This window comes from Eptesicus fuscus, chromosome 22, assembly GCF_027574615.1.
Source record: "Eptesicus fuscus isolate TK198812 chromosome 22, DD_ASM_mEF_20220401, whole genome shotgun sequence".
In the NCBI taxonomy this organism is placed as follows: Eukaryota; Metazoa; Chordata; class Mammalia; order Chiroptera; family Vespertilionidae; genus Eptesicus; species Eptesicus fuscus.
This window is the reverse complement of record NC_072494.1, coordinates 207,096-234,306: the sequence shown is the minus strand read 5'-3', so window position 1 is coordinate 234,306 and position 27,211 is coordinate 207,096. Positions and strand designations below refer to the sequence as shown.

At 45.8% G+C, this 27,211-nt stretch overlaps 4 protein-coding genes and 2 non-coding genes across 6 annotated transcripts; 2 read left to right on the top strand and 4 right to left on the bottom strand.

Moving 5' to 3' along the window:
• Positions 1–7,873: 7,873 nt before the first annotated feature.
• LOC103304023 (histone H2B type 1-C/E/F/G/I) lies at positions 7,874–8,337 on the bottom strand. Its single transcript, XM_028138252.2, has one exon. The coding sequence runs from the start codon at positions 8,299–8,301 to the stop codon at positions 7,921–7,923; it is 381 nt and encodes a 126-aa protein (XP_027994053.2). The 5' UTR covers positions 8,302–8,337; the 3' UTR covers positions 7,874–7,920.
• A 233-nt stretch (positions 8,338–8,570) lies between these two features.
• LOC129147944 (histone H2A type 1) lies at positions 8,571–9,103 on the top strand. The gene has a single exon (XM_054711926.1). The coding sequence runs from the start codon at positions 8,621–8,623 to the stop codon at positions 9,011–9,013; it is 393 nt and encodes a 130-aa protein (XP_054567901.1). The 5' UTR covers positions 8,571–8,620; the 3' UTR covers positions 9,014–9,103.
• Positions 9,104–11,165: 2,062 nt separating this feature from the next.
• LOC103304022 (histone H2A type 1-H-like) lies at positions 11,166–13,918 on the bottom strand. The gene is made up of 2 exons (XM_008160975.3): positions 13,528–13,918; positions 11,166–11,209 (listed from the first exon to the last, which is right to left on the bottom strand). Exons 1-2 carry the CDS (start codon positions 13,916–13,918, stop codon positions 11,166–11,168), a joined length of 435 nt encoding a protein of 144 aa, XP_008159197.3.
• A 298-nt stretch (positions 13,919–14,216) lies between these two features.
• On the top strand, positions 14,217–14,657 carry LOC129147878 (histone H2B type 1-C/E/F/G/I). Its single transcript, XM_054711562.1, has one exon. The coding sequence runs from the start codon at positions 14,237–14,239 to the stop codon at positions 14,615–14,617; it is 381 nt and encodes a 126-aa protein (XP_054567537.1). The 5' UTR covers positions 14,217–14,236; the 3' UTR covers positions 14,618–14,657.
• A 5,957-nt stretch (positions 14,658–20,614) lies between these two features.
• On the bottom strand, positions 20,615–20,686 carry TRNAM-CAU (transfer RNA methionine (anticodon CAU)). Its single transcript has one exon. It is a non-coding gene; the product is annotated as a tRNA-Met (tRNA).
• A 345-nt stretch (positions 20,687–21,031) lies between these two features.
• On the bottom strand, positions 21,032–21,102 carry TRNAG-GCC (transfer RNA glycine (anticodon GCC)). The gene has a single exon. It is a non-coding gene; the product is annotated as a tRNA-Gly (tRNA).
• Between the last annotated feature and the right edge of the window lie 6,109 nt (positions 21,103–27,211).

Here is a 27,211-nt window from a genome sequence, read left to right as displayed (position 1 = left end):
TCTGGGTCTATTTTGTTCATCAGTTTATTAGGTTCATTAGATTCCACATATGAGTGGGATCATGGGATACTTACCTTTCTTTGACTTATTTTGCTCAGCATAATACCCTTCAATGTCCATTCATGTTGCAGATGGTAAGAGCTCTTTCTTTTTTACAGCCGTGTAGTACTCTATTGTGTAGATGTACCAGGTGTTGTTGTGTTTTTTTTTATCCACTCATCTGCTGATGGGCATTTAGGCTGTTTCTAAGTCTTAACTGTTGTAAATTGTGCTGCTATGAACATAGGGGTACATATATTCTTTCTGATGAGATTTTCAGGTTTCTTAGGATATATTCCTAGAAGTGGGATCTCTGGGTCAAATGGGAGTTCCATTTTTAATTTCTTGAGGAAACTCCATACTATTTTCCTTAATGGCTGCACCAGTCTGCATTCCCACCAGCAGTGCACAGGGTTTCTTTTTCTCTACATCCCCGCCAGCACACTCCTGGTTGGTTTGTTGACTGTAGCCATTCTGACAGGTGTGAGGGCTCTATCCATCCTCTTGCCTGGAGTGTGAGAGCCCAATCCACAGGAATTTCTAAAATCTTGAACCAGGGCAGAGGGCCGAAGACCCAGGGGAGAAATGTGTGGATGGGTCTGAGTAGGAGCTGCTGGCCAGCCCTGCTCAGTCCTGGGGCTCATGGCCTCTTTCCAGAAATTTCCACTCCAGCCCATGCCTGGCAACTGCCAGGAAGGAGACTCCTGGGTTATTCCCCTCACACAGGTCTCTGGTCTGGGGTGGGTATTTGACACATTTTCCTTAGTGAAAAGAAGAGAAATCTACAAAAACCTTACACAGGGAGCCCTCCCTGACCTCACTTCTACTCACAACAAACATGGGCAAAAGCAACAGGAATCATCATTTCTCTCTGCTCCCGTCCAGGTGGCTTTTGCTAGCTCAGTTCAGATAAGAGTCTGCGTTTCCAGCCCCCTGTCCACAGGAATTGTGTGTTCCCCGGCCTCACACTTAAAGACTAAGACGTGTTGTGTAGGGAGCTCCCAGGCCAATACTCATGCTCATAGACACACCTGGAAAATGCCCGGTTCAATCTTGTCAATCCCCTGCTCCATGCAGAGCTCACTCAAGGCCACACAACGTCACTGTGACCCCATAACAAGTGCTTGGCACCAAGTACCGCACTGCACCTGCCAGGCACCCTTTGCTCTGAGTCTGGGCCTTCTTCACCTGCTTGCTCACCTGGCACTACAGGTTAGTTCTGCACCAGGTGCAGGTCTCCGACCTTCTCACTAATGTTAGGTCTGGTCAAATAATTGAGTCAATACCCCTCCCCTGGGAACTGACCTTTAGGCCACTTCACTACAGAGTCCCCTTTTGCTTAGACCACATTCCACTTGCTAAGACCATAATCTCTCTCCTCCAGACCTTCCAAGGACCCAGACCTGCACAGAGAATTCTGCACCCGGAAAAAGCCACCTAGAGTCCTTTAAAACCTCTGATGCCCCGTCTTTCATCCATCTGGTATCCAGATAACCTAATACATTTATAATTCTTACCACTTCCAGACTCGTGTATTCCTCCTTCGGCGACTATAACATACGTCTTTCCAGAAACTTTCCCAGATTGTCACATTCCAGAACAATATTTACTACCTCCAAATTCTTACAGCAATTAATATTAATGTTATTGTAATAATCTATATTTAATATTAACCATAAAAAATATATTTTATATGTCATTACATATATACATAACAGACATATATATTTTATATGGAAATATAATAGTATTATTCTGTCATTTACAGTATTTTATTAAGTATAGTTCAAACCAGTCATTTGAGTTCCACTTTCACAATATTTTTTTTTCTTCTGTATCTGAATATAATCTAAACTATTATTTACTTAAGTTTTTTCTTTAAATATACTCTGTAGAAAACAGTATTTAAAAGACAACTTTACATCATTGTAGAAGACCAAAGAAACCCAAGAGATGCTTAGAGAAATGGAGTTACACAGCTTTATTACTCCGGCGGTCTCAGAGGAGTTGCCTCCATAGTCTGAGCAAACCAATATGGTGGAAGCCCTTCTTTTATCCCTTCTTGGTTTCTTGGTCCTCCAAATATGGATGGGGCCTTCCGGACCTCCCGTGGGCTTTGCAAAAAGCCCTGTGGGTTGGGATGGGGGTCTTGAGATCATACCTAAGGGCCTGGCCTGGCACCACCACTGATAACCCTCTCTGGGGGTTCATGGATTATGGCCTCTATAAAATGTGAGCATTTAGGTAACAGGTCTTGCAAGACCAGATTGTGGAGGAAAGGGACAGTGACTTAATTATAGGTTATCAAGAATGTACTTTAGGTTACTGCACAGATTCAGATTGCTAGCCCCCCAAACATCAGGTTTACATAGGAATTAGCCTTCTCAACATCACTACCCTACCTCTGACCATGAACAGAAAGAAAATCACAATGGAAGAATATTTTTTTCTTTATTTCCATCACCACTTTGGGTCAATATTTTTTAAAAATATCATTCAATTCCAGGTATATGCTGTTTACTGCATTACAGAGACCTTGAGACAAGCTCTTTGTTATAAAGTTGAAAGAGGGCAAGGCGGGTGGGATTAGCAAATGTCAGTGGAGTACCCAATTGACACTTTACCAGTTAGTTCATTAGAAAGATTAAGGAGCAGAGAAAAGAGAACGATATTTTGACTCTCTATTTCAATATTTTAACTACCAAAGCTCACATACTATTTACCATAATTTCCTGGGATCCCCATGGCACTTTGTACACATCTAGGAAAACGTTAGTTTAATTAATGTATTAAATGGAACCACTATTATATGTCTAACTCAGGAAATATAAAAATATATAACTCAAGAAGTTCACATTGTGGTAAACATTTATAGTGATACTTATTTTTATTTCTCAAACTTTTAAAAAATACATACTTTTATTGACTTCAGAGAGGAAGGGAGAAAGAGATGGAAACATCAATGATGAGAGAGTCATTGATTGGCAGCCTCCTGTATGCCCTGGGGATCAAGCCCCCAAACCAGGTATATGCCCTTGACTGGATTCAGACCTGGGACCCTTCAGTCCACAGGCCAACACTCTATCCACTGAGCAAAACCAGCTAGGGCTATTTTTCAAACTTTTAAATCATTACTTAATCTGTTGAAAGAAAAAAAATCTATGTGATACATTTTTCATGGTAACTTTTATATGTGTACCTCACCCAGGGCTCAGGAATATCCTTGGAATCAGTGTTGTTACCATAAGGAAACATTCAAACCTGTAAAAAAATTTTGTGTTTTTTGAGCCAAGCTGTCCACAATTGCCAGGAAGCAGAATCTCATCGCATTGAGACAATGCTCCGGAAAATGATGGTTTTTCACCTATTTTTATACATTACATTCAAAGGAGGAGACATAAATGGGTTCATAAAATTCATTGGTGACAGATTAGGAAGGCGGAGAAAGCGAAGCTGGAAAACCTCTGGGACTCTTTCACACAGGTGGGTGCGGGATAGTTAACAGTCAACAATCAACCCCATAACAATAACAATTAAGGAATTTGTGGTCTCCATCCTGGCGCCCTGGGGCATTGGTTGTGCCCTGAGGGGTCCAGAAAAAGGGACATTAGATGGAAAAGACAACAGACAGGCTTAATTAAGGTAAAGATAGACTCTTGTTAGGGAAGAATCTAGCCTAAGTCAGTGGTCAGCAAACCTCGGCTTTCGAGCCACATGTGGCTCTTTGGCCTCTTGAATGTGGTTCTTCCACAAAATACCACGGCCTGGGCGAGTCTATTTTGAAGAAGTGGCGTTAAAAGAAGTTTAAGTTTAAAAAATTTGGCTCTCAAAAGAAATTTCAATCGTTGTACTGTTGATATTTGTCTCTGTTGACTAATGAGTTTGCCGACCACTGGCCTAGGACGTGACTACCTGCCATAAACTGCTTTTAGTTAAAAAGTTTTCATTTCAGACAATCCTTTCTGGTGACTTTAGGTCTCTCGAGTTTGCAAAGGCCACCACACAGGCCTCCCCTGAGCCACTCAGGCTAGCATGTGGCTCCTTTTGTCCACAATGTACACCATCTTATGAAGTCCTAACAAAATCGGGGCCTTGTTATTTTCTCCATTTTGCTGAAGAATCACAGGCTCATTTGGAGTATTGTTTCTCTTCCTCCCTCCCTCCCTCCCTTTCTCTCACTCTTAAAATACAAACAAAAATACCACACCAATAAACTATCCTCGAGTGAAGATTAAAGAGAGAATCACAGGCTCTTTGAAGTATCCACAACACCCAGCTAGCAGGCATCAGTCTACTCAGGTGATAAAACTGAGGAAACACTGTCCTTTAGAATCAGATTTTTCTCATCCATTTCTATGCTTCAATTGCTTTCTCTCTGTTCTATAAATTATTCTTTAGGTAAAAAATATTGACAAAAATTATTTGGAGCAAATCATGTGAATTGTTGGAGCTACCAGCTATAAAGTCCAATGAAAAACAACAAAGTGACAAAAACGCTGACGTGTGAGGGGCTTGCTGTGTGCACCTTGTCTAGATGGGCCAAAATGCCATCTCCTTTCTGCTGACTTTAGCCACCTCCCTCCTATTCTTCTAGACATCGTCTTCTCTGCTGACCATTCCAGGTCATTCAAGCAGTCCCTGACACAAAGCACACATATATACTGTTAGGTCTGATCAAATAATTGAATCGATACTCCCTCCCTTGGGAACTGACCTTTAGTAAACTTCACAACCAACATTCCCTTTCGCTTAGACCACATTCCACGTGCTAAGACCATTATCCTTCCCCTCCAGACCTTCCTAGGATCCAGATCCGCCCAGAAAATTTCCCACCCAGAGAAAGCCGCATAGAGTCCTTTAAAACCTCTGACTCCCATCCCTGAGTGCTGGCACCATTTGGGGGCTCAGCCCATCTGGTATCCAGATGACCTAGTACATTTATCATCCTGTTACCACTTTGGCCTCCTGCATTCCTCCTTCAGCGACCCTCGCATATTCACATTCTCCAGGCCCGGGACAAAAGTGTTTAGGTATCTCAATGCCTCTACATTCTGGTCCCATTTCCTCTCCTCGATATTCTCTGCTGATTCTCTCATTCTACAAGACAAGACAATATCAGGAGTGGCTGTTTATTTTCTGCATCTGTGCACTAATGGCCAGATCAAAGCACCTGTGCTTTGAAAAGTACTGATTTAAAAACCCCAAATGTATGGGGAACTTACTATCCACAAATATCTTGAGATGGGGAAGGAGTAAAGATACTTTTTTAAAGTATGATTTCTCTTAGAATTGAGGGAAGGGTAGACACACATATAGTTACAAAAATACAAACAGTATGGACCAGTGGTCGGCAAACTGCGGCTTGTGAGCCACATGCGGCTCTTTGGCCCCTTGAGTGTGGCTCTTCCACAAAATACCACGTGCGGGTGCGCATGTACAGTGTGATTGAAACTTCATGGCCCTTGGGACAGAAGTCGGTTTTCGGCTCTCAAAAGAAATTTTGAGAGGGGGTTTGGGATGGAAATGGGGGGGGGGTTACTGTTGATATTTGGCTCTGTTGACTAATGAGTTTGCCGACCACTGGTATAGACTAAATACATGCATGTGCGTGCAAACACATGCATGGCCCTGCAGAGGGCTGTCAGAGGTTCTGTGAGAAGCTGAGTTAACAGCTGGGGAAGACTGGCTGCTGACTGAGCTAAAATCTTTCATTTTCTGAATCTACATGTCCTTCCAATGGCCTCTGTCAGTCTTTTTCTTCTGCATTCTCAAAGAGAGTCATACTATCGAGAGATCTGCCTGTAGGTGTGGGGTCCTCGCAGGTTTTCCTTATGACTACATGGATGATGCTTGGAACTTGTTTTATGCAACTTCTATTTCTACCTCGGAGCTTTTCTTCATTCATTCCCTTGCCCTGCCTGGAATGTCTGATATTTAAAAACAGTTACTCCAAACCAGAGAGGGTTGGACCTGCATTACCACCATTTGTCCACCATCCAGAACTGAAATATCATTGCTGTTATGTACACATAAACAACTGTTGGACATAGAAATCGGGACTCAAAAGAACTGTTGGCCCAGAAAGAAACTCACTATAGACTGATTCATTTGCCTCTCAGCATAACCATTATTGCTTGTCTCATTTTCGGTTTCTATAAGTGTATTCCTAGTATCACATGAGCTCACTCATCTAGGGGAAAAGATGAACAACATAGACTGAAGAACAAGAACAGCATTGATCAGTCTGTCAGACCTCAGAGGGAAGGGTGGGGACAAGGGAGATAGATCAACCAAAGGACTTGTGTGCTTGCATATGAGCCTAACCAGTGATCACGGACAACAGGGGGATGGGGGCATGCGTGTGTGTGTGTGTGGGGGGGTTTGGGAAGGAAATGGGGGGCGGTTGATGACAAATATGTGATACCTTAATCAATAAAGTAATTTTAAAAAACAGTTACTTATGAAACTACCTCTTAAAAAATTTTTAAAAAATCACACACACATGTGCTTCAAGAGAAATTTGGTTTTATTTTCAAGCTTATAAAAAGGTACCACACATATATCAACTTCTGAGGTTTGTGTTTCTAGAGTGCTGTGTATTTCAATCCTTTTCTGTGCTATGTGCTATACCACTGTGTGAATGCACCCCAATAATCATAATAGCCAAGAACATGTGTGGTTGCTTCTAGTATTTTGGTATTAAAAATAGCATTGCTCGGTTCTCACATACCTTACTGCCAAGTGTGCAGAATACTCTCACGTAAACACCTGGGAGTGGAACTGAATCACCAGGGGGACTGTAATTGCACACAGGGCGTCGTCAGAACTCCTCAGTAAATACAATTCAATGTGGAAGTCATTCTATGACGATCCTGGGAAGACACCCAAAGTTTTAAATAGTTATGCTGTCCCCAAGGGCTTGCAAGGAAGAGGTGGGTTTTGACATCCTGGGTTGGGGGCAGGAACGGCCATCTGCTCCTTCTTATTTTTCTGTGCCCCTGAGCGGCAGCTGCCACAGACACAGGGAGTCCCCGGGTAGGGATGCCATCGAGGGCTTTCAGCACCGGTTACCAAAGCCTGGCCCACTGCTCTTTCTTTTTTTCTTTTTTTTCCTGATCTACTTTCCAATCTTTAAAAATTTCTTCCAATTAGTAGAGAAAGAGCACATGACACGGAAGCAGAGAAGAAACCTGGGTTCAATTTGACAAAGAGTAATTTCACTCAGAGAAATGAGAAAGTGGGTAAAATGGCGGTTCCCCTCAGAATTCTCCAATGAACCCTGAGTCGAATTAAAGTAATAACAATAACAGAATGGCACAGGGAAGCCTGTTGTTCCTTCCAAACTTCCTGTATGTCTGGATTGCCTGTTACTGCTGCCCACCTGACCTGACTGATGCATGAGATAACTTGAATGGGGTTCCCACTTTTCCTTTTGCCTTTCTAACTTAATACGTAAGAAACCAGCACACAAGAGTCCACTCCGCCGAAGGGAAATAAGACAATTGATATTTTCAGTGGGTGCGAAGTGCCACACCAGCAAGAAACACATTGCATTACTGGGACATTCAGACCTTAAAGAACCCTTAAGAAGGTTAACATGCTTAAATGTGAATTGTCTTAACGATGAGGGTTTTGCTTCTTTACTACATTGGTCTGAAAAGAACCTGCTCCTTAAGCCAATCTCAAAACGTGGAGGGATGCCTCGCACGCGCTGCATTGTACTGAACGAACTTGACAACAAGATCGGGAAAGAAAACACGCCAACTGCTTGGCGGCGAATACCACTTACCCGCCCGGGGTGGAAAGTGAGTCACAGTTCTCTTTAGAAGACTGAGTGGCTCTGAAAAGAGCCTTTGGGGTGAGGAGTCAGGCCGCGGCGCCTCACTTGGAGCTGGTGTACTTGGTGACGGCCTTGGTGCCCTCGGACACGGCGTGCTTGGCCAGCTCGCCGGGCAGCAGCAGGCGCACGGCCGTCTGGATCTCGCGGGACGTGATGGTCGAGCGCTTGTTGTAATGCGCCAGGCGCGACGCCTCGCCCGCGATGCGCTCGAAGATGTCGTTGACGAAGGAGTTCATGATGCCCATGGCCTTGGACGAGATGCCGGTGTCGGGGTGCACCTGCTTGAGCACCTTGTACACGTACACCGAGTAGCTCTCCTTGCGGCTGCGCTTGCGCTTCTTGCCGTCCTTCTTCTGCGCCTTGGTCACCGCCTTCTTGGAGCCCTTCTTCGGGGCGGGCGCCGACTTGGCGGGCTCGGGCATGGTCGGGAGGAAGCGCCGAAGATGGGGAACGACTGGAAGGAAGAGTGTGAGGCTGCGAGTGTCCTCTGGGTCCAGTCTCCTTAAAGGAGGCGGGGAGTGAAGGCGTGTCCGACCGGTGGCGAGTCCCGGAAACGTCACCGGGGTGTCGTCCACTGAAAACAAGTGTATTTCAGCCCCAGGATCCCATTGGTTCAGTGAAAGGGCTGTGACTTGCCGCCAATGGCGCAGATTCAATTTCGCGCCCCGGCGCGACTATAAAGAGAGCAGCTCCGGGCGATTCGACTCGGACCCAGGTCTGAGCGGAGGTTTTCTGATCATCATGTCGGGACGCGGGAAGCAGGGCGGCAAGGCGCGCGCCAAGGCCAAGACGCGGTCGTCGCGGGCCGGGCTGCAGTTCCCCGTGGGCCGCGTGCACCGCCTGCTGCGCAAGGGCAACTACGCGGAGCGGGTCGGGGCGGGCGCGCCCGTGTACCTGGCGGCCGTGCTGGAGTACCTGACGGCCGAGATCCTGGAGCTGGCGGGCAACGCGGCCCGCGACAACAAGAAGACGCGCATCATCCCGCGCCACCTGCAGCTGGCCATCCGCAACGACGAGGAGCTCAACAAGCTGCTGGGCAAGGTGACCATCGCGCAGGGCGGCGTGCTGCCCAACATCCAGGCCGTGCTGCTGCCCAAGAAGACCGAGAGCCACCACAAGGCCAAGGGCAAATAAGGGGCAAAGCGCAGCGTTCAAAACCAAAGGCTCTTTTCAGAGCCACCCACACTTTCACTGAAGAGCTTGCAATTGCCATGTTGTAGCAGCTACTTGAAAAGCATCACTTACACCCACCAGGAGATGTCGCTGTAAACATCCTAGAAACGGGAAAGTAACTATTGTGAACTAAGTTAGCAACAATGTAGTTACTAAGGGAGAGAGACTCTGCACCCGGTACCTAACGGAAGAAAGCTGCACGCCCTCGGGCTTAAACCAGCAGAAACCACGACCGGAACACGCTGGCTGAAAGGTGACTATTGAAATGCAAACCGAGTTAGTAACCCACAGGGCGATAAAACCATTCCTGTCTCTTGTTCGAGTTCTTTTGCATCTTAATGGGACACATCTTCGCCAACGCCCACCTCCTAGGGGGACCCAGTGGGCTGTAAATAGGAAAGCAATGCCGCCGGCCCGGAGCCGGGTCCCTGCCGCCGAGCTGCTCTGCGCGGGGCCCAGTGTCACTCTCTCCGCCCTCTTTCTGTGCCATTTGCTCGTTTGAGGATGCTTTTTCTTAACCCCCTTTACACGAGTCTCAGCTCAAATGGTTCCACGTAGTGGAATGCTGCCTATGGACATGGCAGGGAAACGTAAATGTTAATCTAGCTATAATATCAAATGTGAAATTGAGTTCAACAGACATTTAGAAAAAGCCTACAAAACATTTTAAAATCTCTACGTTTAAATAGAGAAATGAAGAAGCTGACGGGAAATCCTCCTTCCTAAACCTGAATGAGGCTGAAAAATCACTTGGCCAATCCCACGTAGCGCGCGCTTTTTCAAAAAGATCAAAGGAAAGCCAGTTTTTGGCGCCAAATTTTAAAATTTTTATTCCGCCAACAAGATATATAATTCTAACATTTACATTAAATTCTGCGGAGGAAAGACAGAGAACATTGTGAAGAAAATGCGTACAGACCATAGCGACGAGAAAGGGTAGAAAACAGCCTCTGTTGAAAGGGTGGGTGGGAGGAAGAAGTTAATTTCTGACCCAAACGCCCGGGAGGCTCCGGTGATCAAAAGCGGACGCGGCTTCCAATCACGTCACTGCAGGCCTTGATGGACAGGTGCCTCCTCCAATCACAGTGGCACTTGCCTTCTATATATTTCCTTGTTGAGCGCCCGCGCTGTCACTTTCCAGCAGTTTTCTGCTTCTCTGTGTTGGGAATGGCTCGGACCAAGCAGACGGCGCGCAAGTCCACGGGCGGGAAGGCGCCCCGCAAGCAGCTGGCCACCAAGGCGGCCCGCAAGAGCGCGCCGGCCACGGGCGGCGTGAAGAAGCCGCACCGCTACCGGCCCGGCACCGTGGCGCTGCGCGAGATCCGGCGCTACCAGAAGTCCACGGAGCTGCTGATCCGCAAGCTGCCGTTCCAGCGCCTGGTGCGCGAGATCGCGCAGGACTTCAAGACCGACCTGCGCTTCCAGAGCTCGGCCGTGATGGCGCTGCAGGAGGCGTGCGAGGCCTACCTGGTGGGGCTGTTCGAGGACACCAACCTGTGCGCCATCCACGCCAAGCGCGTCACCATCATGCCCAAGGACATCCAGCTCGCGCGCCGCATCCGCGGGGAGAGGGCGTGAGCTCTTGGCGAGCGGCCACCTGGAACCCAAAGGCTCTTTTCAGAGCCACTTCCATCCTCACTGACAGTGGCTGCTGCACTGCTAGTTACGTGTTAATAACGCAAGCTCAGCGCACAATTGGCGGAAATAATGGGGACGGGTTATGGCCTTCCCTCCAGAACTTTGGGTATCACTTTTCCTCAACTAATTGAGTGTAAAGATTGGCAAGGCCTCACGTTCAGTTTTTATAGTAGCTATTTAGGGAAACTTAAGTAACTGTTAACACTAGCAGTTTCAAAGGCAACAATGTATCCGAAAAGTTAGTCACCAGTTGCACCCTTGTTATCTACGTGGAAAGAGGTAACGTGAAGGAATCTCAACAGGAAAGGAATTAAGCCCATCCCGTAACTAGAGGTTCAGAGCAAAGATATTGGCACCTCCCTTACCCACTTCTGATATTCACAAATATGCTAATTGAACCTGAAAATAGCTCTCAGGGTCTAGACAGGCGATCTGTACTCCCTCACTAGCTCTAAAGTTTTTCTTCCAAAGGCTCTCAACTATTGGGGATGAAGCCCATGCTGGTTCCTTTCAACAAATCTGGGAAGGAAAGGAGAGGATGGGAATTCAGCCCCCAATGGCTGCAGGAAAGCAAAGTTGAATTAGTGTTATTCTTGTTTTCACTTGCCTAAGTGGCCTAAACGACAGTTGTTTTGTAGTAGTTTATTGTTCACTTTGAAGGGAAAAGTCTTATTTTTTAAATGGAGACAGCTGAGTGACTAATTACATGAGTAGTTTTTAAACTTCAGTTTTAATCAGATAATAATGCAAATTAAAGCCTTGAAATACTGCATAACATCCAGCAGATGATCAAAATCAGAAAGTTGGGTTTGCCAAGTGTTGCATGAGAGGTGGAGAAATGTGGTTTATTGATGGTGGGTGCTGGGTTAAAATTGTGAAGGGATTAAAATAAAAAGATTTGGAAGTCATTAGTAAATAAAAGTATTTAAAGGAAAGAAGTGCCTACAGGTCCCTCCTGGCTCTTCCCTACCTCTTAACCTCTAATTTAGTGCCAAAATCCGATTTCAAATCATTTGTGTGCACACATCAGAAGCCCTGGATCTGGCGATGCTAATTCTGTACTGGAATTCCTGTACTTTCCTTCAATTTCTAGTTCCTTTAGCCCTCAGCCCAGAGGTGACCTATTACAGATCTGACTCCTCCCTATGTTCCCCTTGCATCCTATGTCTACTTTTCTTACTACATTGTGCTTTATTTCCTTTTGTATTACTCCTCTTTAGATAGAGTTTCTTTAGAACAAGCAGTGTCTTACTAACATATTCTTAACTGGTGGGACCTAAGGGCAAAGTACATTATCTGTTGAAAGTATAAATGCATTATAATTTACCAAAAAGACAGAAGAAATAGTCTTTGTGCCTGCATTTCTTGAAATGGCAAACTGGAAAGTGGCCTAAATGTTCCAATCTTTTCCAAGGCCTATACCAGTGGTCGGCAAACTGCGGCTCTCGAGCCACATGTGGCTCTTTGGCCCCTTGAGTTTTTAGCAAAGGCCAGCTTAGGAGTACCCTAATTAAGTTAATAACAATGTACCTATGTATATAGTTTAAGTTTTTAAAAAATGGCTCTCAAAAAGAAATTTCAATTGTTGTGCTGTTGATATTTGGCTCTGTTGACTAATGAGTTTGCCGACCACTGGAGACTAAAAGGACCTCGCCATGCTGCTATAGACACGAGAAACACACCACAATGTTTGACCTCTCTTTTCTCAAAACAGCCTCAGCTTTATTCAGAGAAGTGTGTTCATATTTTTAAAACTGCGGGTCTCCACCATCACTGCTCTTGGAATCCACTCCTTAGCATCTACTAGTCATTGCCACTGTGATGGACAATCACTGGGTCCGTGCTGCCTGTCATACCTGAGCCAGTTCAGCAGAGACAGGGTTGAGTCATAAATGAGCGTTTATTCCAACACTGCCGGCAGCGGGGAGAGCAGCAGGTCACCCACAAACATCTGCTCTGCACCCCACCATCAGCCAGCTGCTTATATTGGGTAGGACAGAGATTACATGGGAAGTAAGCAAAAGGGTATGGCAAATGGGCTGTTTACAGGTAATGCAGGCTGGAGATTTGCGAAGGCCTGCAAGTATGAAAAGGCTGGGGGTCTTCAAAGGGCTGGTAGTTCTGGTTTCTGTAACGAGGTTGTTAATCTTTCCCTAAGAACAGGCAGCTCCCCGATGAGAACAGGCTGCATTTCCAGGTGAGCCCCCAGGTTCCACCTGCAACTCCCAACCAGGTTAGAATGTGCCTTCTTTAACCAGAACAAAACAATCACGGTTAACAGAGCATGATTGATTTCTTATACTTATAGCTGGTCCCCAACATTGTATTTCTGCCCATCACTGTGACATGTGGTCGTCTAGCATGCCTGTGGTAATACATATACTGTCAAGTAGTCCTAGAAATTAGGTGCTTTTAGTTAATACATTCAAGACAATAACTGATTAAGGTTCAAGATTTGCCACCTTCCTACTGACACACAATGGGTGCCTATGGAAACCACCCCTGCTCCTGTTCCCTCGGGAGATGCTCGGATTTGGTGACACCAGTCACTTAAGCTAATTTCCAGTATGGACCTGGGTGAACATCTCGAGCGTGGCGTTGAAATTCTAGCACGTCTAGAACACAAATATGAAGTCAAATTGTCTGCATTGCAAAAGCTGCTCAGTGCCAATTCTGAAATGTGGACAAGCAGACAAGGACGGGGCCTTATGTTGGGTAACAAAGTATACTGAGTAGGTAAGAGGTGGAAGTGATTGAAAACGGAACTGAGTCGTGCTGCCTTTCTGGTGACTATAGAAGAGGCTCTGAAAAGAGCCTTTGTTCACTTGTTTCCGAACGTGGTCTTCCCTTGGCCTTGTGGTGGCTCTCGGTCTTCTTGGGCAGCAGCACGGCCTGGATGTTGGGCAGCACGCCGCCCTGCGCGATGGTCACCTTGCCCAGCAGCTTGTTGAGCTCCTCGTCGTTGCGGATGGCCAGCTGCAGGTGGCGCGGGATGATGCGCGTCTTCTTGTCGCGGGCCGCGTTGCCCGCCAGCTCCAGGATCTCGGCCGTCAGGTACTCCAGCACGGCCGCCAGGTACACGGGAGCCCCGGCCCTGACCCGCTCCGCGTAGTTGCCCTTGCGGAGCAGGCGGTGCACGCGGCCCACGGGGAACTGCAGCCCGGCCCGCGACGACCGCGTCTTGGCCTTGGCGCGCGCCTTGCCGCCCTGCTTCCCGCGGCCGGACATTCTGACTATAAACTTCAGTGAAAGTGGCTGCAAAAGTGAAAGTGCTCGGGCGGCACTTTCTATAAACGCTTGTGGCGCGAAAAAGCAGATGTGTCATTGGTTCAGGTTTCAGCTTCGTCTTAACCAGTGAAAGTGCCATTTGGGATTCTGGCGCTCTGATTGGGCAGAGCTAAGTTTTCGAGATTGCTCTCCAATAACCAACAGACACAGGACTTTGGTTCATCACCTTATTTGCATGCGAGATTGTATATAAATAGGACACAACGTGCCCCATCCTTACTATTTCTCCTACCGATCACATCCACTGAGCTCCCGACCATGCCCGAGCCCGCCAAGTCGGCGCCCGCCCCGAAGAAGGGCTCCAAGAAGGCGGTGACCAAGGCGCAGAAGAAGGACGGCAAGAAGCGCAAGCGCAGCCGCAAGGAGAGCTACTCGGTGTACGTGTACAAGGTGCTCAAGCAGGTGCACCCCGACACCGGCATCTCGTCCAAGGCCATGGGCATCATGAACTCCTTCGTCAACGACATCTTCGAGCGCATCGCGGGCGAGGCGTCGCGCCTGGCGCATTACAACAAGCGCTCGACCATCACGTCCCGCGAGATCCAGACGGCCGTGCGCCTGCTGCTGCCCGGCGAGCTGGCCAAGCACGCCGTGTCCGAGGGCACCAAGGCCGTCACCAAGTACACCAGCTCCAAGTGAGGCGCCGCGGCTCCTGTCGAACCCAAAGGCTCTTTTCAGAGCCACCCACACTTTCACAGAAACAGCTGGCTCATTTTCCCTGTGTCTGAGTTCTCTTAAGAGGGGGGGGGGGGGCGGGGGCTGGTTGGAGAGGAACGTACCTGGAGAGAAGGAATTCGTGCTTGGATAAGCAGGGTTCCGTGTCTGCCAGGTCAGTCGGGTGCTGTCAGGCCATTTGAAAGAGGCGTTGCCTTTGGCCTTATGCCATAACAGCCAACATTTCTTTTTTGCTCCCACAGCCAATGCAAGGAACGCCGTGCTCTAACTGTGCGTCGGGACTATTTGAAAAGCCCGCCCTGGGTTCCAATGTGCCAGACAGACCTCTGGGTGCTTTTTCTGGTAGATCTGAGATAAAACGGCGGCCCCGCCTTAAGTGCAAGAATCCTCCGGCCCTGCAGCCAGGCCCCTGAGCTAAACAGGACGGTCGGGGGCTCCCCAAACAGAAACTGTGGGAGGAGGCCGAGTTCTGCCTGTTTGTTCGGATGAGCGGGAGGGAGGGACACCCGGACTCTGAGCAGGGCCAGTGCTGGGCTGAGATCTGAGAGTCCAGGATCGGAAACCCTGAGACTCATGTCAGACCCCGTGTAGAACAAGGAGCGGACCCAGAAACGCCCCTTGCGGTAGGAAATGGGACGAAGGCTGGGCAGCCAGGACCCCAGAGGGGACCGAAGGCTCCCTCCCAATCGTGCCTCCCTTCTCATGTCCTCCATTTCAAAGAGATAGCACCCTCAGCCACCTCTCATCCCTTCCGGAGAGATGGAGGTGTGGACACCAGCTCTGTCTCTGTCCCGGATGTCATGTCATTTTTGTTTCACGCTGTGACCTTGGACCAACGTCACTGTCCTTGGCCAGCGTAGCAAGGCTTGCTAGCCGATGACTCCGTGTTCCTTACAATGCAGCTGTTCACATGAGGAACATCAAACCTGTAAAAAATGTTTGTGAGTTTATTGGACCGGAACTGTCAACCGTTGCTGGAAAGCAGAATCTCAATGAATTAAGATAATGCACCGGAGAATGGTGGTTTTTCACCTATTTTTATGTTACCCCACCCAAATCTGTTGGTGGTAGATCAGGGAGGTAGGAGAAAGCAACGTGGGGAAACCTCGGTGATTTGCTAAACAGTAAAATGATAGGCATATATTTCCTTTACACACACAGATGAGTACAGGATAGTTAACAGGCACCAATCCTATCTAATAATCTAATAAAGAGGGAATATGCTAATTGACCATCACTCTATCACAAAGATGGCTGCACCCACAGCTGAGGCCAAGTTCCCATAAGGAGCCTTAAAGAGCAATCACAGCCCTAACCGGTTTGGCTCAGTGGATAGAGCGTCGGCCTGCGGACTGAAAGGTCCCAGGTTCGATTCCGGTCAAGGGCATGTACCTTAGTTGCGGGCACATCCCCAGTAGGGAGTGTGCAGGAGGCAGCTGATCGATGTTTCTCTCTCATCGATGTTTCTAACTCTCTATCCATCTCCCTCTCCTTCTCCCTTCTTCTCTGTAAAAATCAATAAAATATATTTAAAAAAAAAAAAAAAAAAAAGAGCAATCACAGGGACCTGAGGCTATGCCCTCCCCTGCCCCCGTGGGGCTTGACAGGGGACCTCAAGGTGGGCTTCCCATCCTTGTGCTGGGCTATGCCTCAGGCCATGCCCCCCACCAGGTGGGGATTGACAGGGGATTTCAGGCCACTACCCCCACCCGGCACCAGGCCGAGGGACCTCAGACCTCGCTCCCCCCGCCCTGCCTGGCGGGGCTTGACAGGAGACCTCAAGCTGGGTCAGGGGAACTCAGGCCGCCCTCCCCACCAGGTAGGGCTTGACGGGAGACCTCAGGCCATGCCCCCCACCCCAGCACTGGGCCAGGGGACCTGAGGCTGCACCCCGCTGCCTGGCTGGACTTGACAGGGGACCTGAAGGTGCACCCCCAGTGCTGCGCCCCCACCCAACTCAGGCTGCGCCCCCACCCAACGGGGCTTGACAGGGGACTTGAGGCTGCGTCCCCCTGCCTGGCGGGGCTTGACAGGGGACCTCAGGCCATGCCCCCCACCCAGTGGGGCTTGACAGGGGATCTCAGGCTGTGTCTCCCACCTGGCAGGGCTTGACAGAGGACCTAAAGACATGACCTCGGCCCCGGTCTGGGCTGGGGGCCCTCAGGCCACACCCTGGTCCTGGCGCTGGGCCAGGGGACCTGGGGTTTGACAAGGGTGGGACTGGCCGGGTCTGGATCTAGCCCATTGGGGGGGGGGGCTGTCGGGTGTGGGTCTCACTCAATTTTGAGGTGTATGTGGGTGGTCAGGGACTTGACTCTTGGTCCTGTGGTGAGCCCCAGACTCTGACAGGAGAAAGGTTTTCATATACATTTTACTAATTTTCTTTCATCTCTGACACTTCTATTATAGAGAAAGGGCAAATAGCAATATTTAATTATTTCCTCTAATTAATCCCCTTTTAATGTGCACGAATTTTGTGCACCGGGTCACTAGTTAACAGATAACAGTAACAATGAGGGAATGGTGGTCTCCGACCTGGTGCACTAGTTGTGCCCTGAGGGGCCCGGGAAAAGGGAAGTTACAAGTTACCATGACATTTCACAGGGATGTTATCTTAGAGGCAAAAAGACAACAGGTTCAGTAAAGGTGGAAGTTGGTCTTTGTCAATGAAGATACTGGCCTAGGATATGCCTACCCACCATAACTGCTTTTAATTAAAAGGTTTTCATTTCAGACCATCCTTTGTGGTTATTTTTAGTCTCTGAGTTTGCCAGGCTGCCAGGCAGGCCTTCTCGGAGTTAGTCAGGTTAGCATGTGGCCCCTTTTCGTCCACATACCATAAGTATATATTTTAGCAATAGCCATAATGGCATGAAAATTGAGGTAAATATCAAACTGGTTTTAGTATCGATTATAACCAATCATTCATCACAAAATCACTAGGAGTATATACCCAGTGCTACTCCATTCTTTGTCCCTTTGTCTTGTCCATCATTAGTACCTGAATCACACGATTTTAAAAGGCCCTGCAACAGATAGCGAGCATATTTTGTGCAATATTGCTGGGCTGGCTAGCTGCTGCGGTCCATTGTCCTGTAAGTAAATGACCTGCAGTGAATTCTGTGGATTGCCTGCTCTGATCTTGTGAAGATGCCTTCTCGTTACAGTGGCTATTATACTCTTGCCCTTCATCAGACACCAAAGCTAATGAAATGCAATGGCTCTAGCTGAGCAGTGTGGAAAGGTGTGTGTGTGTCGGGCGGGGCGGGGAGGGGGGCGGAGGGTGGCAGGTAAGCCAGTCTCAGTCCCGTTTTCCTCCTCCCAACCTCATCAGTAGGCACTTAGGTCTCTTCGAGAGGGATATGCCCCACACAAGGAGTTTGTAGGCCTCTGGGGTGGGTGGGGGAATTCTGAAGCTTGGAAATCTCTATAGTCAGCACCCAAAACTACAACATGAAGTCTGTAATGGGAGACTGATAGTTTGAGGAATCCTGGCTGCCCCAATGCTCTGTCATTCACCACATTGTTTTATCTTCCCCAGTCTTTGCTCCTCGACTAAAAGTTATCCTAAAGTCCCTTCCCACAGAAATAATATTCTCATGGGTCACCTGAAGCCATTGCTAATGATGACATATGACATAGCTTTGTTTCAGTCTTGAAAAATGCAGTACAGTGAGTCCTCCTTATCCCAGGGGTGTTATAACCGGACAACCAAGGGGTCCGGACTGCCTGTCACTACTTCAGCCAATTCAGCAGAGACGGGGTTGAATCCTACATGAGCGTGTATTCCAATATTTCCGGCAGTAATTTCTGGAGAGCAACAGGCCATCCACAAAAATCTGCTCTTTCTTCCCCGCCCCAACCATAAGCCAGCTCTTTATATTGGGCAGAAGGACAAAGATTACGTGGGAACATAGGAATTACAAGCATGGGACGTGGGCACGGGATACTCATTCCAGGTTACAAGTCATGCGGGCTGGTGGGGGGAGGGTCACAGAGGGCAGGCGCCTCAAGGCACCCCAGGACCAGATTACAAGCAATAAACGGGGTGTAAAGAGCAGGTGCCTCTGGGACTAGATTGTCTCAGCCACAAGGTTGTCAATCTTTCCATAATGATAGGCAGTTCTCCAGACAGGAGGATAGCTGCATTCCAATGTGAGCTCCCATGTCCCAGGGTGTACAATTCCCAGGGAAACGAAAATGTGCCTTCTCTAAACAGAAAAGAACAATCATGGTTAACAGAGTATGGTTACTGGTAATATTTCTTAGTTAGTTTCTAATATTCTATTTCTGCCCCTAACAGTCCCAAGACCTCCATCAGATGCCTGGAACCATGGGTAGTACCAAACCTTATATTGTGCCGTTTTTTCCCTATACACACATATAATGAAGTTTAATTTATAAATTAGGCACAGTGAGAGATCAGTGACAGTAATACTGAAACAGAACAATTATAACAATATACTAAAATGAAAGGTATGTGAATGTGGTCACTTGTTTTAGGAGGTCCCTTCCCATAGGCTCAATGCTTTCTGGTGCAAAACATTGGGGTCAATCAGAACACATTTCCTGCTCATGCCTTCCACCTGCACATTAATGCCTTTTTCCTCTTAACTAAGCACTTACCACACCTAGTGGCTGTAACTTTTGCCATTTGAGGTGCAACAGCAAAGTAGCACAACTTTCTTTTTCCTTCTTCACAATTTTACAGACAGAAGATTTATTCTTACTGTTGATCTTAGCAACTTCAGCATACAATTTCCCCCTATTCACTTATTAAGTCAAGAACTTACACCTTTCCACTCAAAGGAAGTACTTTACAGCATCTCTTTGAAATATCTGAATTGCCATCATCACTACTCTTTCAATTTAGAGCCATTATTAAGTAAAAGAAGAGTTCTTAAACACATGTGACACTGTTAGCCTAGATGGCTACAAGTTAACAGTTGAAGAATACTTTAATTTTATGTGTGAAGAATACTTTAATTTTATGTGTGTTTTTGTCTTTAACTATAAAGAAGATTTATAGTTAATATGTTCTAATGTTAAATAGTAGATCGATCCTGTGTTGTCATTTTTGTACTCTTCTGTGATTTTTTTTTTTAAGGTAAAGGAAAAAGGTGAAGACTAATGCTGTATCCTGGTGTCGGGTGTGTTAGAAATTCCAGCTTCTAACATGTAATATTTACCAAATCACCAGCAACTAAGATGTGCCAGCCCGTGTTCTAGATGATATAGTAACCACAGTATGAAAACAGACAAAAATCTCTGTTCTTATAAATTTACATCCCTTTAGGGGAAGAAAATACTAAATATTCATTTAGTATTCAAATAAAATATACAATCTACTACACCGTGTTAAGTGCTAGGGAGCAAAGATTTGAGATTGTTGGGAGAATTATTATGTTAAATATTCCCAACTCCCTTTAACTGAATCTCTGAAACGGGAAATATTTACCTATATCTCTATCATCTCTATCTCTATCTCTATCTCTATCTCTATCTCTATCTCTATCTCTATCTCTATCTCTATCTCTATCTCTATTTATATCTATCTAAGATATGGATATATATACAGTCCTTTCAAACTCTAAACTTACATTCTTGTCTACAATATGGTGGTAGGCAGAGATGGACATCCCTCAGCTGATGGGTTAATGTTCTCTGCTCTCAGAGAGGGTACTATGACATTTCCTCAATTAGAACCTTTTCATTGTGTTATTTATTTTGCATGTAAAAGGAAATTTAAGTTAATAATCCAGTCTATCCAGTCTAAATACATGGGTTTGAAAACAAAACATCAAAATAAAAATGTAAACTTTTAAGAAAGATGTCTTACGTCATGTAGAAACACGTGTGGTGTCTTTTATTTATTTTTTTGTCTCAAAAGTGCCCTGCAGTTATCTAAGATTTCATCAGCTAGAGGCATCACCGCCTCCGACACAATTTTGGAAAAGTAACTAGCAGAGGATGGTTTCGATCCATCGACCTCTGGGTTATGGGCCCAGCACGCTTCCGCTGCGCCACTCTGCTCCCTGCACAGAGATGGCAATTTAAAATCATTCCTTGATTCTACTTCCCTTTAAAAGTTTGTATGTTAAAAATGTTTTTTTCTTCTTCAAAGACTATTGATTTTATTGTCTTCGAACAGAACAATGAGCCCAGAATACATCGAGTCCAAATATTCTGAAGACAAAAACTTCGATGTTTCCTTAAAATACAGCCAGTTTCCAGGCTGCCCCTCGCCTAGCATGAACAACTCCAGTCCTATAGCCCAGATGTTCAAGGAGGCCAAAATTCGAGTGTGGAAAGTCCCCGACTTTTGTACTGTGCATTTCAACATGATTGGAAGGACATTAAAAGGGAGAAAAGCACAGATGCATTGGCCGGGAATCGAACCCGGGCCTCCCGCGTGGCAGGCGAGAATTCTACCACTGAACCACCAATGCGCACATGTCAAAGTTGCTCTGCTGGCGCTAGAAATGTATTTTTTTCCTGCTATTTTGCCGAACTATTAATACATTTTCATTGAAAAAAACATGTTTAGATGGCTTTTCGTTCTTATTGAGTGGAACCTAGCTTCGATTCCTTTCTCCTAAGAAAGAATAGGTAGTGACTTTGGCGTGATGTTTCTTTACCAGTATACCTGCAAGACCGGGAAGAAACTTCTGGACACTCTCCCGAGAAGTCTGCACACACGCTTTTACATTTGAGTTTAGTTGGGGGCCAAGGAGGGCTCACAGCTCCGGTAGTTCTGGGATTTGTGTTTGTAACCGCGGGAACAGCTCAAAATGGCCCCATTCTGGTCACATGATACCGAAACAGAACGAAACTGCAAGTCATGAGGCTTGCTAAGAGGGGAGAACTTCTAGGCGTGCCCCTTCCCCCCCTCCCTTCCCGCCCCCGTCCCCCCATGGAACCCAAGACCCAGGATATGACCGGACCTTGAACCTGGAGCCCTTTCAGAGCGGGGATCCGCTGTCCAGGAAGACCTGGTGCTGACGTCCTTTATTCCAGCGTCCTCCAGTTAAACCTTGCGGGCCTGGTTTCCACTTACCTGTCTCCCCTGAACTTTCTTAACCCGCCCTGTACCCCGGACCCTGGATGGCGTTTGGGCTGTTGAGCAATAACTTTCCCGCACTCCTGGCTTAGTCTCTGAACATAAAACGACTCTAATTTCTCCACTGCAATTCTCAGTGTGCAATGTTAGGCTCTGCCAGCGCCGGGTGGATGTACTCATGGTTTGGTAACATAATCCACCCCCCCCCCACCCACACACACACTCCCCTTTATTTGATTTTTTAAATCTTTTTTGTTGAAAGTATTACTAGGTCCTCCTTTTCCTCATTAACGTCTTCCAGGCCATTCCCATCCTCCCCCACAGGCTCTCACCACCCCATTGTCTGCATCCCCGGGTTATGCATATATGCACAAAAGTTCACTAGTGGGTCTCTTCCCATCCACCATCCCCTGCCTTCCCTCTGAGGTTTAACAGTCTGTTCCATGCTTCTATGGCTCTGGGTCTATTTTTGGTCATCAGCTTATTTGGTTCATTAGATTCTACATATGAGTGGAATCATGTGATACTTATCTTTCTCTGACTGGCTTATTTAGCTCAGCATAATACTCTCCAGGTCCCTCCAGGCTGTTGCAAATGGTAAGAGTTCTTTCTTTTTTATTGCTGGTAACATAATTCTTCACGTGGGCCTTACCACAACCTTGAAACACAAGTATTATCTCCATTTGTTTTTCAGATTTTTTTAAAAAAGTCACTGATGTTAAGTAACTTGACTCGGATCATTGGGTTCTAAGTAGTGAGCCCTGGTGCTTCTCTTTGGAATAACTAACTTCGTTTCTCTTTTAGACTCTGGTTTCCCATTCAAACTATTCCTTTTTCCAGGGTTAACTTCTGGGTTTGTGTGTGTGTGTGTGTGTGTGTGTGTGTGTGTGTGTGTGGTTTTCCCCCAGTATTAACTTCTGTATGCCTTTCCCCCAAAGGTTTGGCTATAGCTACCTTGGTCACTGTTGCTTGATAATTATGCAAAACTATAATGAGAACTATTTGCAAACCCTACTTGGAAATTTAAATAGTAGTCAAATAATACACACAGGTTTTCCACTTCAAATTCACCCTTTTGCAAAGCAAATTCACTTTGGGGTGAAAATAGAGTGAAGTAACACAATAGAGCCACTTTTATGTGATTGTATTCACAGTTAACGCATGCGTTCAGGCCAGTCGTATTGACTAGCAAGCATTCGCCAGGTGATCAATTGATACATAGGCATATAGTGATTCGATCTCACATTGTAAACAGTTTTCTTTCAATTGGCGAGCCCCCGTTACTTCAAATCCCAAAGTACTTACAAAGATTACACTTTCCTATAAATGGTATGATACCGGTGCTGACGTTAAATGCTGATATGCACATGTAATAACTGATCCAGTCTAGAGAGTACGCATCTGGGGAAGACAGACCTGCTTAATTCTGTGTGGTTTGTTACATTGCTGCAGATAACCTGCCAGGCGGTGCCTTTACTGCAGATAGTGCCACGACTCAGGGGAGCCAGTCTCCAAACCCTGAGTGATGGATATGGAGGAAGCTTTCCCTTTATACCCTTTGGTTTCTTTGTTTCCCAAATATGGCAGGCTTCCGGACTTTTCTCGGGCTTTGCAAAAAGCCCCGTGTTTGGGTGGGGGACATGAGATTACACCCAAAGGCCTGGCCTAGCATCAGCACTGATAACCCCCTCTGGAGTTTGTGTATGGTTCATGGTGTATGGCCTCTGTAAAATGGGAGTGTTCTGGGAAACAGGTTCTGCAAGGCAGGACAGGCATCAATGGAGTTAATTATCGGCCAGCAAGAGTGTGCGCTAGAAGGCAGGTTACTGGCACAGATTCAGATTGCTAGCTGCGTACCACCTGCCCCCCCCCCCAATGTCTTACATTCCCCTTCATTATACCATACACAAGGAAAAAACATACATCAATCACATCAACATGTTCTCTTTTTTCTCTGAACCTAACGTTGTGATACTGTTAATGGGCTTTTTACATAGTTGGATTTCATTAAGGTATTTTTACATAAATCCTGAATATTTTTTTTCACACCCCGAAAATGGATACATCAAACACTGGATCAAGCTCTGGAAGCTCATTGCCAACACACGTACACTGAGGTATGCATTGGAAATTGAGGGATCCAGATCAAAAAGCCCTGTTGTCCGATGTAATAATCCACCGACATACGATCGTACCAGCCACAATTAAAAAAAAAAACGGTTTTTATAAATTGTTATGGTGATGGTAGAACGGTAAATGAATCAGCTGCAATCACCAGTATTAAAAACAATATGGCAAAGTCAATTATTTACCAGTATAAGAAGAATGGTTGCGTATTGATAGAAAAGAAAACACATGGAGGTGAGAGTAGTAGCAAGTTAAACACCTTGATATTAAATGAAATCGAGCAAATAATTTAAGAAAATCCGTGCGTAACTTTAAAAGGGATTTGTGACAAGATTCTCGAATCTGAACATGCAAAACCATTATAAGGGAAATTATAAGTAAATACATATTTCTGACGTTAAAAAAGTATTTTATGCTTATTACTATATACATGCAATAAAATATTTAATTTTAACAACAACTTTGCATAAAATTTATTTTTGTTACAAAGCTTTTGAAATTATTTTAGTGGAAAATTTTGCTTTGCAAAGGATGAACTTGCTTTGCAAACAGTGAATTGAATTTCATCTGCAAAAGGTAAATTTGCTTTGCAAAGGGTGAATTTGATTTGCAAAAGGGTGAATTTGAAGTGGAAAACCTGTAGAAAACATACTTTTGAGATGCACCTCTTTCTACCTTGTTCACCCAGGACTGTAACAGACAGTAAAGTGATCTGAAGGAGCACAGGCATCCTATTTTTTTTTTGTCTTTCTTAAAAATCAAAACCTGCTCGTTTATTTTAGTGACAGCTAAAGTCATTTGTCAGTCAGATACATAGTAACTTTCTTAAGATAATCGTAATAATTTTACACCAAACTTGGCAAATTGAAATAAGGTTATTCTAATATGTTGGACTCTTTTGTTTTTGTACTAATTTTAAAAGTCAATCTCTCCATTTTATCCACCCTCCTCTTGACACATCTGTCTTAAATAGAAAATATCCAAGTTAAACTTTATTATTATGGGACTTAAAATTGCAGAGGAAAACTCATCTGAGTAAATAAAATGGTGAAGGGCTCTGACCAGCCCTTGTCTGCGCTGTTGGCCCCAAGCAGGGGGCAGAGGACACGGGTCACGGGAGACCACACAGCAGGTCCTCTTACATCTTTCATCGGTTCCGGGCTCTTCTGAAGGAAAAGAGTGAGGCGGCCACTTTCTGAGCCTTAACGCTCAGTACTGACTCCTGGTCTTAATGAGACCCAGTGAGAAGGGCTTCTCTCTCTCTCTCTCTCTCTCTCTCTCTCTCTCTCTCTCTCTCTCTCTCTCTCTCTCTCTCTCTCTCTCTCTTTCGTGTGTGTGTGTGTGTGTGTGTGTGTGTGTGTGTGTGTGTGTACGCACGCTTTGGGAAGAGTAATCTTTCCTCGGAGACCTCACACTCTCCCAACCCTTGTTAGAGATAATTAGTTCAGGGAATTTTTTAAAAAGAAAGTTTTACTCCACAGGGAGAGGCAGAAAAGGAAGTGTCCAATCCTATATCAACACTGAAGCCCATAAGAAGTTCTTTCTTTTCCAGCTTGAACCCTGGGAACCGGCTGTGTTCCCTGGTGCTGAGGGAACCTCAGAGCCCATCTCCCTTCTGAGAGTGGAAGGGGAGATGGGTGTTCAGGGCCCCCAGATGGTGTAACTGCTGTTTGCTCATCAACGTTCTCTCTCCATTCAGGTCCAGCGGCTCTTTATCTCCTTCCCATCCTCGCAGATTTCCTGAATGTCACCTTTGCTTTCTTCTTCTTTCCACTCTGGTCATCCCAAGTGAAGTCCCAGGAAAGAGAAAGAACGGTGGACATGGCGTGTCTCAGGTTGTCATCAAATTTGGTAAGTTAATGATCCCTTTGGAAGAAATGGGACTCAGGCCTCTGCCCAGTCATCCGCTTTTGGCTTTTGTTGTTGTTTTATTTTTAAAACCATAGACTAGAGCTGAATTGTGGGCTGTTAGACATATCATGCACTTCAACGTAGGCTTGATAAAGGAGTAAAGATGGTGATTAAATATCACTCATTCTATGAGAAAGCTGGAGAGAGATTTTGAACTCACTGAATAGAGTTCTTATCAAAAACATTAATTAAAAGAGGAATGGAATCTACTGAACTGGAAAAACCTTAAGAATAAAACACTGAGCCCTAACCAGTTTGGCTCAGTGGATAGAGCATCAGCCTGAAGACTCAAGGGTCCCATGTTTGATTCCAGTCAAGGACATGTACCTTGGTTGTAGGCACATACTCAGTAGGAGTGTGCAGGAGGCAGCTGATTGATGTTTCTAGCTCTCTATCTCTCTCCCTTCCTTCCTGTAAAATATTAATAAAATACATTTTTAAAAATATACTGATTCTGGTCTGTGTCACCAGAGAGGATGTTGAATAATGGGCTCTCAGTAACTGGGCCGTTCATGTTAACACTGGACTTTGAGCTCCAACAAGGAGGGTCTGGGTTACTCTGGCCTTAGTGGCTTATTCTGGGATGTTCCATAATGACCCTTTGACTCCCTGGGGCTGCTTTGAGCATGAAATGAGGTGAACTATGTCAACTGGTTAACATTCCTGCCTACTTCACGAAGTCCATAAGCACTAGTTACATTAATATGGAAATGATTTGTACTTTATACTGTTATTTTTTCTTTCCTATTTTGAGATATTTTAAACATATGCAAACTTACAAAGACTAGTAGGAAATGTCTACATATACTCCACTCTTCAGAATTAATGGTTATTCATTATGATCATACTTCCAGCTGTTTTTAAAGAAATAAAATGTTGTAGATATAGTCTCCATCTCTGACTCAGTTTCCCACCCCAGAGACATTCACTGTCATTGGTGTGGTGTCTACCCTCCCAGGTTGCTTGTATATACATATTTGTTTTTTCTTAATCATTATATATATATATTTTTTATTTTATTTTATTTTTTTCCCCCCACTTTGCAAGAGGTGGAGAGAAAGCCCGCAATGCTGGCGTGCTGGCTTCGCTGTGAGTGTTGGCCATCAGTTACCTAATCACTGGATGGTCCTTCCCCAAGATAATGTCATGTGCATCCATTGCACTGGGGGCGCTGCTGCAGCCTCTGGAGTGAGGACCTGGACAATCCTGTAATTTCCAACAAGTGTCTGTTCTGAGGTTCAAAGCCTTAGTTAGAACTCTTGTTTGGAACACATGTCACAACCTGACTTAATTACTGAAGCATTCCTAGAACAGCGGAACCCTATTTGGGCCAAACCACCTGAGAGATGGAATACATTCTCTTTTACTAAGCGTCACAACTCTATTACTTCTTAGTAACTGCTTAGGTAAATATGCAAAACGATCAGAATGATACTTTGCCCCTGGATAACTTACATTAT

What these genes read in the sequence shown, in the direction of transcription:
- LOC103304022 (XM_008160975.3), bottom strand. Translation starts at nt 13,918, where the DNA reads ATGTCCGGCCGCGGGAAGCAGGGCGGCAAGGCGCGCGCCAAGGCCAAG. An exon ending in CAAGGCCAAGGGAAGACCAC is followed by an intron (nt 11,210 to 13,527) that starts GTTCGGAAACAA and finishes TTTCCTTCCCAG; the next exon opens with ATTTGTTGAAAGGAACCAGC.
- LOC103304023 (XM_028138252.2), bottom strand. Translation starts at nt 8,301, where the DNA reads ATGCCCGAGCCCGCCAAGTCGGCGCCCGCCCCGAAGAAGGGCTCCAAG.
- LOC129147944 (XM_054711926.1), top strand. Translation starts at nt 8,621, where the DNA reads ATGTCGGGACGCGGGAAGCAGGGCGGCAAGGCGCGCGCCAAGGCCAAG.
- LOC129147878 (XM_054711562.1), top strand. Translation starts at nt 14,237, where the DNA reads ATGCCCGAGCCCGCCAAGTCGGCGCCCGCCCCGAAGAAGGGCTCCAAG.